General features: G+C 36.6%; 1 protein-coding gene across 2 annotated transcripts in view; it reads right to left on the bottom strand.

Annotated features, from left to right (window-relative positions):
* LOC106875802 (dual specificity mitogen-activated protein kinase kinase 2) overlaps positions 1–12,265 on the bottom strand; it is a 20,176-nt gene that overhangs the window by 6,848 nt on the left and 1,063 nt on the right. For both annotated transcript variants that reach the window (XM_014924074.2, XM_052968183.1), the window contains exons 2-7: positions 8,234–8,396; positions 6,489–6,608; positions 5,586–5,699; positions 5,122–5,301; positions 3,133–3,210; positions 1,854–1,993 (exon numbers count right to left, since the gene is read on the bottom strand). In XM_014924074.2, the coding sequence (XP_014779560.1) occupies positions 1,854–1,993; positions 3,133–3,210; positions 5,122–5,301; positions 5,586–5,699; positions 6,489–6,608; positions 8,234–8,396 (795 nt within the window). The remainder of the gene's footprint in view (positions 1–1,853; positions 1,994–3,132; positions 3,211–5,121; positions 5,302–5,585; positions 5,700–6,488; positions 6,609–8,233; positions 8,397–12,265) is intronic.

The raw sequence follows: 12,265 nt of genomic DNA, 5'->3' as shown, positions 1-12,265 counted from the left end.
TCTCTCTCTGTCTGAAAATATCTGTCATTACAGTATCGAAATGTGATTGTTTCAGTTAGTAGAATAGTTTCATTTTTAAAGTGAAAGTATTTGACATGAGTGTTTTGTTTCACTTTTGACACGTAATACTTAAATAGTAGAGGAGATATTATGTTGCCGTGGGCTCGAACTCTGCAAGAAGTTAAAATTTTTTTTTGACTAAAACACAACTGGAACCCTAAGTAAGGCATGTGTAAAATTTGAATGAAATTGGTTGCGTAGTTCTCGAGTTTTAGGGATTCACACAGACAGACAGACAGACAGACAGACACACATTCTCATTTTTATATATATAGATTATTATAAATTGAATTCATGCTGACATTATGACAGAAGCTGGCAAGCCAGCAGATTGCACTAAGCTTTACTGTCTGTTTTGACATGGTTCCTATGGCTGGATACCCTTCCAAACACCAAATTATTGATGCTAAATGATCGTTTTTATAGTTGTGGCCAGTTCTAGATATTGTTATCAGTTTCCAAATCTTATGTAGTCCCAGGAAAAGATGTAAGGAGCTCTTGTCATAACATTTCCCCTATTTAATAAAGTCTGTCTCATGTATGTATCATCATCATCATTTAACATTCATTTTCCATGATCATCATCATCATCATGCCAACTGGCATGGGTTGGACAGTGTGACAGGAGCTGGCTAGCCATAGGACTGTACCAGGCTCCACTGTCTGCTTTGACGAAGTTACTAGATGCCTACAGTGTGAACTGGATCCTTTTTATGTTGCACCAGCAGAGTCACTACTTAAAATGGATAAAACTCATAGACGAGGGAAACCCAGGGAGACATGGGACGAAGTATCAAAGGCTACTCTCAAGATGTTAAGCCGTACAGAGAAGACAAAGGACCAAAATGGTTGGTATTTTTCTGTGTTGTACTCACTTAAGAGCAGTATTGCACATATTATATCCCATTCTCTTTCAAACGGTCAAACCAATTCCAGAACTACTTCCATTCCTCATCATCCCTGCCCACACAATTTCAACCAATCACTGCTCTTTCTCCCCTCAGCTATACTCCATTCAAACACCTCTAAATGCCCTCAAATATCAATCATCATGACCTACCTACTATAGCCCCTAATGTATCTCAATATCTCCCACAATTCCTACACTTTGCACATCATATTACTTTCTCTTCTATGCTCCTTCCTGAGTCACTCCTATCTTCCACCTTACCCCTCAACATACTGGTGTTTTCCATCTTCTGCATCCCCATCCTTGTGCATCACTCACTATATTAACCTCTACTTCCCTTCTCATCTCTTATCCCTTCCCATCACCCACCATCCATGTCCTCACTTATACTCACCTTTTTCCTTGAGAGTTTGCTTTAGCACTATCACTACCTTCCTCTTGTCTCCTTCAGCCATATAACTCCTTTATAACAAGACATATGTGCTTGTCCCTCTATCATAGTCTAGCTTTTCAATACCTGACATCTTCCCCTCACAAATACTCCTTCTTAGTAGTGGGAGTTTTTCCTTTTCCTCTGTTCTTTGCTGTCTTGCAAGTTATGTGGCAATCTTACAAGTGTTGATGGCAAGAAAAAAGCATCCAGTACACTCTAAAGTGATTGGCATTAGAAAAGGATTCCAACCATAGAAAACACACCAAAGATGACATTGGAGCTCAACGCAGCCCTGCAGCTCACCAGTCCCCTATTAAACTGTCTTATCCACACCAACATGGAAAGCGATTGTTAAATGATGGTCATTATCATCATCATATTTTGGATTAGATCACTCCCCAAACTAGAAATATGAAAAAGTTAATTGTTCACAGATATAAGAAACCATACCAGAATGCAGTAAACATTTCAAAATTCTTTGAGTATTTGCCAGGAGTTAATTTCGGTGGATCTCCTTCAACAATCTCTTTCACAAAATCAAAGGGATTTGAAGTAATTGTGTATGGATATTTTCCATTTCCTACTTCAATCTGTAATTAAAGAAAATTAATTAATTTCAAAAGAGTATATAAAATGTTTAACTTAAGATAGGTATTAGCTAAAATATTTTATGAATTAATATCACTATATTTCAACATAAGTAGATAAAGTGCAAGCTAGTAACAGGAAAGTTATTCAGCTGTTAATAGGCAGAATGATTACAACCTTAAATAAAATGCTTTCAGGTATTTGTTTTGGCTCTTTGCATTGAGGTCAAATCCCACCAAGATAAACTTTGCCTTTCATCTTTTAGGGGATCAATAAATAAAGTACCAGTTTAGTACTGGAGTCAATTTCATCTCTCTCTCTCTCTCCCTTCCTGTCACTCTAGCAGAAATCAAATATTCTCAGAACCTGGAAGGAATGAGTCACACTAGGTTTAAAATGCCAAGATATGGCATATGACACAGCAGTGCTTCTATAACTCCATAGAAGTTTGAAGGCCCATGAAAGGAAGAAACTTAAACAATTAGAAAAAGATTTAGAATGAAAAGTAGTTAAGGGTTATAGCATTTTATTGAAAATAGGGGAGGGAAAAAAACCATCACTTATACAACAAAATGGAGAACTATGTAAAGATCAATGGTATGAAGTAGCAGTGAATGAGGTTGTGACAACAATATATGTTGTTTCTCAGTTTGATCAAGGTAAGCTAATCAGATTACACTTAAATATGTGACCAATAGTATTTCAAGGCTAGGGCTGCTCTTCTTTTGAAAGAGTTGATACCATACTGTTACTGAATTATTAGGAGTAGAAGAACTTCCGTGTGAAGAACTTGTTTTTCTGTAATAAGTATATGTTAGCAAGAATAGAGAAATAGCTACTGAAACATTAGAAAATATTTTTGTTGAAATAATCATGAATTTAACTTAACTACCATATTCTGTGGTATTGGCAGTAAGAAAATTAACACTTAACTGTTTGACAATTAGGCTGCAACTGCTTGGTTGCAAGACTAGAAAGGAGAAGAATTGATTTGCTCTTAAAAATTACAAAAATGGTAAAAGCTATAAAAAAAAAATCTTTATTTAAAAATATAAATAGGTGAAAATATTCCTCAAGTATATATAATGTGCTTATTAAAATGTGAAACCAAGCAAGATGAAAATTAATGAAAATTACTTACCAGCGTTATTCCTAAACTCCAGACATCTGACCGGACATCATTTTGTACAGGTGATAGATCAGGATCAATCAATTCAGGCTAAAAGAGCAAGCAATAAATTATGGATGTGCATTATGCATAACAATTAAATCATCATCATCAACATCATCATTTTCCATGCTAACATGGGTTGGACAGTTTGACAGGAGTTGGTAAGCAGGAGAGCTGTGCCAGACTTCAATTGTCTGTTTTAGCATGGTTTCTACACCTGGATGCCCTTTCTTTACTAACCACTTTACAGAGTGTACTGGGGACTTTTTATGTGGCTCCAGCATGGGTGTTTTCTACATGGTATTGGCACATGGGCTGTGGTACCAGCATAGGTACTTTTTATGTGGTACTGTCATAGGTGCTGTTTATGAGACACCAATGGGGTTACCAAGTAGAGGAGTGGAACCAAGGGAAGTGGCTGTGTGCCAGGTGAGAAATTAGGGTATGATAGAGGGACAGGGATAGTTGTCATACAAGAGGAGATACTAGACCATCCCTGTAGGACAAGGAAGATGGTAAGGAGTTAGAAAGATAGAAAGACAGTCAGAATGAGAGAGAGAAATAGATAGTGTTGGGGATGTAGTGTGTTGTAAATGTTACCCAATTTTCCCTGGTTATATTCAGAATGGCATAAATTATATTTATTGCTCAAACCGATATGTAATGAAGAATTCAACTCACTATAAGAATGTTATATTTTTCTATGACAGTGTTGATGCTGAAGATCTGCCCAGGCTGTTTTGGCATGGTTTCTATGGCTGGATTCCCTTTCTAATGCTAACCACTTTACAGAGTGTACTGGGTATTTGTATGCAGCACCGGCTTGGGTGCTTTTACATGGCACCAGTAGACGTGCTTTTTATGTGGCACCAGCACTCACGAGCCTATAAGATTAGGAATGCTCAGCTGGAGAGGGATGCAAGGGACATGCTTGTATGCAAGGACAGCCATGATTTTACTTAGCCTGACGTGTCTTCTCAAGCAAAGCAAACTGCCAGGAGTCTCAGTCCCCTGCCATCCGCTCTGTGAGGCCCAACATTTGAAGACCCTTTCTCACCATTTGGCTCCATTTCTTCCTAAGTCTACCCCTTCCACAGAAACAGCAAAATGATTAAATGTGTTTAGTTTTTCTTTCTATGCAACTACATGCCTTAATTTATGTACATGCACTGCTACAAAAACTTATTCTCTTTAAAATTATATATATTTTTTTATTAACTTGCTATAACGTCTAGTTGGTCTTGCTCAGACATTTTTAACCTGCACATGCCATCCATCTCAGTCCTGCATCAGTTGAGGGAGGTCTTCAGGGAGGCATCCAGTATCTCTGGTGAGTTGGTCTACATACATTGTTTCTGAACAACTTGCTGAGGTACAGCCATGCTTTAGCATCCATTGCCGTAGGTCACTTGCTAGATCTTCTTTAGCTCACCAGCAAAGTCCAGCAAAGAGCAAGCACCTTTCCCTTATAATTGTGGAAACAGGCAGATCTCCTTACAACTGTTTCTTGGTGGAATCCAAGCTAGATGGAACTTACACTCAAATATTAAGAATAGTCTTAAACAGTGTGTGTGTGTATACATATATAAACATACATGTGTGTGCATGTGTATGTGTGTGTGTATACTCTTATCTAGGCATCACATGATGGTTGTAAATTATACAAGTAATGTTGTTTGTCTCTAATTTTCCATGGGAAATATTACCTCACTTGGAAACTGGTAAGCATCATCAACAAGAACATTCAACTGTAATAAATCTGCCTCAAAAAATTCCGTCTGACCCATGCAAGCATGGAAAAGTGAAAGCTAAGCTGATGAAGTTGATGATGACAATGCCAATGACACTAAAAACAATACGGAAGTGTTTCAAATTACACTAACAACAAAAAAAATCGTCACAAGAAATACATAAATATACAAAGAGAGTACAAAAAAAAATTGTACAAAAGGTACCTACAGCCATGTAAGCTTTACATCCAGCATTCATTGACTTGGCAAATGAATCATCCAGAGGTCCACTAACACCAAAGTCACATACACAAACTCCTCCGTTCTTTTCAAGTAATATGTTTGATGGTTTAACATCTTTGTGCATTATTTTTAATTCTTTTCTCAGATATTGCAAAGCTTTTACAACCTAGATAAAAAGAACAAGAGTATAATTAACAACATAAGAGAACAATAAACATTTAATAAAACTGTATTTATCAAATTTCTAGATCAATATCAGCCCCACTACTTAACTGGTATTTATTTTATCAACCCTGAAAGGATGAAAAGCAAAGTTAATCTCAACAGAATTCAAAGTTAAATTGAGAATGTAGAGCCAAAAATACTGCTAAGTATTTTGTCTGATCAGCTAACAATTCTGCCAAATGCTAATTGTGACATTGTGATATCAATTGTATTTATAATACTTACAATTAAAGTTGTTTTAGCCAAAAATGCTTCAGGAATATCAGTGGAATTGATAACATACTGATAAAATTGCTCCAAGCACAGATCCTTTTTTTCCATAAGTATCCAGACATCTCCCTTCATTAAAAGGAATAAATAATGATAAAAAATATTACCATAAATATTACCATAATGTGTATGTGTGCAAATTTGTATATACATAGTGTTGGAGTCCAGAATGTTTCTCAGACTAGGTACATGCCAAGAAGTGTCTCTAGATTTTGCTTTGTATATAATGGAACCAGTCAGGCTTAGATTCTCAAAACTTCTATTTACATTTGCAGAGATTACCTATATTCACATATACCCACTAGAAATGAGTCGAAAAGGGAGCTTCTGCATGGTCTCTCAATGTACTAGAAATAATAGCCAAGTTTCTTTCAAATTACACCATATTGCCTAAATGTAGCTGAAAAAAGACAGAATGTTCATAGCTGAAACATCTTAAGTCAAAAACACTTTTTTTTTATTCTGGTTAATCATTTAACCAATTAACTAACTGATTGTTTGATTAATTGTTTGATCAATCAGCTAAGTTTGTCAAAGTCCTTTCATTACCATTTGTGACTTCATCAAAGACATATCCACTCTGTTCCAGGTTTGCTTCATGTCCATCTGCCAATCAAGCAGGGGAAAAGATTGATTGATTGACTGACTGACTGAATGATTAATCAAACAATCAATTCGTTAAGTGGTTAAATTTTAACTAATTGACTAATAATTACGAAAGAAGTGAACTAGAACCAGTGTGCATGTTTATTATTGGCATGATGACCCTACCAAGATATAACAAAATCTGCTTCTACACATGAGTTCACATCAACAATCTAGCAAACCAAATACAAAAATAAAATAAAAAAAATATACCTCACTGAAAAGTGTTCCTAAACATCTCACAGTATATTCACTATCAACTTTCTTTGAAATCTCCAAATCTCGTACTAAACGTTTCATTTTATCTTTGTCAGAAGTAACGAATTTTATTTTCTGAAAGAATAAACAAAATAGTTTGAAATACTTCGTTAGAAAATTTTCAATAAAAATATAAATGGATGCATTTAGATATTATATACATGTCATAATTGAACAAAGACAGGGTAACTATACAAAGGGGAAGTGAAAAGTGGCTTGTTTATGACACAAGTCAAGCAAAATAGAGAATTTGAAATAAAAAAACATGGCATAAAAATAAGCAATGGCATTTTCTTCATCATGAGAAAAAGTAGTATTTAGCTTAGCAGAAATTTTCTTTAAAACATTTAAACTGACTGTATTTAGCCCAAACATTCTACCTGCTTTATGTTTAAACTGGCCAAACGATCACACTAACCAACAACACCATTCTAAAAATATACAATCACATCACTGAAATCTCCATGCTACAAGATAATGCATAATTAATTCGAAAATATGCGAATAAATAAGCATTATATTTGACAGAGCAACCTGAATGCTGAAAAGTTAGGATAAAGCAAAAAATAACCAAAACTCATGGCCTCCTGTGCATCATATTCTAAATACATTGTGAAAAAAGCAAATTTCCAGCAGCATTCATCAAGAGATAGCTTCTCTTATAGATGTGATATGCTTAAAAACACAAACTATTTCAGTAGCAGACAAAAATCATCTAACCAGCAGCAGGTGAGAATGTAAGATGTGCTTTTCTGCTTTGTTGGACTTTGTTAGTAGCATGTATTCGCTGCCAAGTGCATGCATATAACAGATTTTTAAACATAACTTGTTTGATTCCTGTTAAAAGTTACAGAAAAATTCTCATTTGTAGAGATTCAAGATGCTCTGTTTAAAGTCTGCAAAACCAATTGTGAAAATAAAAGGCTACATAGATAAAAAAAGATATATACTTGAATCAATATTCACACATGAAACATTAGATTAAAATAACAATGTGTATAATATTTAAAACACTGTAGCTGTGTGCAGAAGCATAAAAGCTTGTGACATTTCCAATTTTTTCAGTATCTTATCCAGTTCACTCTGTAAAGTGGTTGACATTAGGAAGGGAATCCAGCTGTGAAAACCATGCCAAAACAAACCTCATCAGTGCTGGAGCCATCAAGTATAGTATGTCATTTATTCAAAGTATTGGCAAAGCCTGAAGGTACACACATATATATTTCACTTAATGAGGCTAATAACCTAATGTAGAACACAATACACATATGCTTCAGAGTAAAGCATTAGTTGAGTACAGAGCAGTAATAAGAAAATAAGATGACAAAGGAATAAATGATTATCTTTTGAATTTCATTAGTTTAGAGCTGTTTCAGTTATAAGATGCAGTGGACTCGTAGTTGAGTGCTTGAGTAACACCTTATAGCTTCATCAAAGCCTCGAATATGAAGTGCTAAGGCTCTGATAAAGCTATAAGATGTTACTCAAGCACTTAACCGAGTCCACTGCATCTTATAGCAAAAACAACTGTAAGCTAATGAAGTTCATAAGATAATCGTTTATTTCTTTCTTTTGTCATTTTATTTTCTTATATAAAAATATATATAAACATATTTCAAGCAATCCTTCTGCAATATTTGAATAAATACATTATCTCTACTTGTGCTTTGTATTTCAATTTTTACATGCTAAATACCTACCTTGACAGCCATAATCTTTTGGGTTGGTACATGCTGCATCTCAAAAACAACTCCAAAGCTTCCATTTCCAAGCACAGATAACTGTTTCAACTCGTCAACTCTACAAGTAACTTCTTTTCCATCCAATTCGATATTTGTTACAGGACTTAAACCTTCCAGGCTTCTGTAGATGATGTATAAAAAGCAAAAGAAATATGAAGTGATTAATCATTCCTTCTTTACGAAGATCTGTTGAGGCAAGTGAAATCGAAATCGAACTAAATTTGTAGACTGGCACCCATGCCAACATCTTCATTGAACACTAAACTAGGCTTGCGAAGACCTGTTGGCGCAAGCGAAAGCGAAATCGTGATGGCACCAGTACCAGTAAATCACTAAGAGCACCGTCCAAGCGTGATCGTTGCCAGAGCACCATTTGAGCGCGACCGTTACCAACGTCGCCTTCCTGGCACGTGAAAAGACATTCGAGCGAGTTCGTTGCCAGTACTGCTGGACTGGCTCCTGTGCAGGTGGCACGTAAAATACACCATTTCGAACGTGGCCGTTGCCAGTACCTCCTAACTGGCCTTCATGTCGGTGGCACGTAAAAGCACCCACTACACTCTCAGAGTGGTTGGCGTTAGGAAGGGCATCCAGCTGTAGAAACTCTGCCAAATCAGATTGGAGCCTGGTGTAGCCATCTGGTTCACCAGTCTTCAGTCAAATCGTCCAACCCATGCTAGCATGGAAAGCGGACGTTAAACGATGATGATGATAATGATGATGATAATCATATCAATTTTGATGCAGTTGACGTTAATGTTACCGAGTATAAATGAATTTTCACTTTTTTTTACTTGCATCAACTAAAACGTAGAATGCTTATTAAATGGAAAGGTATCGCTAATCTATAACTTTCTTCAAATGAGCAACACTATAAATAGTTGAAACATGGTTTCATGGCTTTTAGAAGCCAATCTTATTTACATTGGAACTGTTTGTATTTGTCATTGTGTTTTATTACAAATGCTGTCGGAATCATTATTGTTTAACATCTACTCTTCCATCCTTGCACGAGTCGGATGGAATTCTTTGAGGCAGATTTTCCTGTTGCCAACCTTCTCACCTGCTTCTAGAAGACTAGAAACAAACATCACTTGTATGATGGTGGTGCTCGTTTACAACCATCACATGATATTGAGTGTATTTGCAAGTGTATTTGATAGTGAATTTGGCCCAGGGCTATTGTAGTAGACACTTGCTCAAGGTGAGACTGAACCCATCATCACATAGTTGGAAAGCAAGCTTCTTAACCACACCTGCATCTATTCAGTGTCAAACAAACAGCCACATATCAGACTATATAAAATCATTAACCACCAACAGACAATGAATTGGCAGAGTCTTAAAGGCATCAGATAAAATACCTTGTGGTATTTGTTCTGACTCTCTGCATTTTGAGTACAAATCCTGTCAAGTTAAAGTTTGCTCTCCACCTTTTCAGGATCAGTAAATATAAAAGTACCAACCCAGGACAGTGGACTGGTGAAATTTTAAACTTTTAGAATTCAGATTAATTTATTATTATAATGCTTATTTATCCACACGGTTAATTTAAAAATTAATCAGGTATTATCTCATAGCCTTGAGATTTTGATGATGCGATTGTTTATTTTTAGAATGACATTGTAGGAGAGGTGTGAGAGGCTGGATCTGGCCAGTTTCAACATAAAACTGGTAGAATATATGGGCTGAATATGTCTAGTTTAAATGTTAAAGGGTTAAGGTCAAACTTGCAGTAGTTGTTTTGGCTTTTTGCATTCTAAGTTCAAAATTAGACCAAGTCCAACTTGGGCAGGAGACTAATTTAGTTTCGTAATTTAATACCACAAACTGACACCTTAGGTACATTTATTGGAATCCAATCTGTTGCAAGTATTCAGGTTAGGTCTCTGGTTTGAGAATTTACGCAGCAGTGTAGCTAGGGGACATCCACTCCAGGTGATGCTTTTTGGGTGCATAACTTAAAGGCCTGCTATGTAAGCTTTTATAGGACTGTGGAGATCCGGGGATGTGGCAAAACTCAATGACTGTCCCAGGCAGCTACACCACTGAATTTACTTCCCCACTCCAGTAAGTCCTGTCAGTTTTAACTATGAATATTCCATCTGTTTAAACCTCCATAGTGCTGGCACTATAATAAAATGCACCCTGTACACTCTGTAAAGCAGCTTGGGAAAGGAAGATGTAAGCAAGGAAAATAAGTTAAAATTAAACAGACGACTAACTGTCAATGAATATAATGACTTCCAAGAAGAATTGATACAAACTGTTCTGAGCTGTCCAATGCATGCTGGCAAGGACGGCAGACGTAAAATGATGATGATGAGACATCAATAACTATTCCGTGAAAAACTAAGAGGATAAAGATCCCCTTCGGTCATGAATGGCCATCAGATTGCACCTAGAAAGTTACCCTCCAAGGCACAAGTCCGGGAAAGGTTGTTTATGGAAGACCAGCAGTCGCCCATACCAACTTCCTTTCTCCACACCACCAATGTAATCCAAGGAAAAGGCAAAGGCCGATACAGCTTGACACCAGTGATGTCACAGTTCATTTCTACAGCTGAGTGAACTGGAACAACGTGAAATAAAGTGTCTTGCTCAGGAACAGAACATACAGCGCGGTCCAGGAATCGAACAAGAACTACACAATCAATAATGAGATATATGAAACTACTATAACAATTAACACAAAATAAATGTAATGCCTACTCTAACAAATGACTAAACATCAACTTTTTGGCCCGAGATGCGTTACGGATTTTTATTTTATTTATTTATTTACTTTTCGTAATGTTAACTTACTTCCCTTAGCTCAGATTTTGTTTCATCAATTTCAGTTTGTAATAGGTCAAGGACGTTTTGAAAACAAACAGGTTTAACAATTTGTATGCATTGTATGTTTGTATTATACATGCATGTGTGTGTACATGCATGCATGTGTGTATGCATGCATTTGTTTCCGTGCGTATGTACACAAGCTACATGCCTACACAGGCATACATGTGTCCCAAGTGGCTTTAAGTTGGATTAGAGTTGTAAAGTTCAAATGAGAGGGGAATGTAGCAGTGACAACAGAAAAAAAAAAGGTGGATGAGGCTTGCTTCTTGCCCTTATATATAAATATACCTTTAAAACAGTTTTTAATTCCACACGCACCAACACGATGGTTGTCTATGCGTTAGACGAGCATGACGATCGAGGACAAGTGTCAAGCGTCGGTAATAGCCATGTAAGGGTTCTAAGTTGAGTATGGCTTGGAAAAACACCGCGATGACAAAAAAAAGCCCAGAGACAAGCAAAGTGCAAAATGTCCGGCTTAGTAGAGCAGGGGATTTTATTTACGAGTTGGCCTTCTCATAGAGGAATGCCTAGACAAAGACCAGGGGTCCCTAACTTCCAACAGGCTTACTGCGCCCTCGGATACCAACCTGAGTATTTCTACATCTCAACGGACACACATAATATAAAGAAATAAACATAGATCCTCAGTAAATCATAAATTCGAAAGAAAAGCATAGAACAGTTAGTAATGGCCTGTTTGTAGGGCTTTGTTTTTTCTTTTGAAGAAAGATTATAGGCCATCAGCCGTTAGGGTCTGATGAGATGTGCAAATCTAAGCGCTTTATGGACGCAAAATACTGGGTAACACTATGAACCAGCCATAACATTCTCCCTCTCCCTCTCATATATATATATATATATTCTTTTACTTGTTTCAGTCATTTTGTCGAAGAAATCGACCACTGGACTTATCCTTTGTAAACCTAGTACTTATTCTATCGGTCTCTTTGCCGAACCGCTAAGTTACAGAGACATAAACACACCAACATCGGTTGTCAAGCGATGGTGGATGGGGGTGGGGGGGTACAAACACAGACACAAATATATGCATATATATACGACGGGCTTCTTTCAGTTTCCGTTCGAGTAAAACCCTTCAAGGCGGTTCCTCATCATGGTCGCAGTACAATGACTTAAACAAGATTT

The sequence above is a fragment of the Octopus bimaculoides genome, chromosome 5 (genome assembly GCF_001194135.2).
Source record: "Octopus bimaculoides isolate UCB-OBI-ISO-001 chromosome 5, ASM119413v2, whole genome shotgun sequence".
Lineage (NCBI taxonomy): Eukaryota > Metazoa > Mollusca > Cephalopoda > Octopoda > Octopodidae > Octopus > Octopus bimaculoides.
This window is presented reverse-complemented; position numbering and strand designations above follow the sequence as displayed.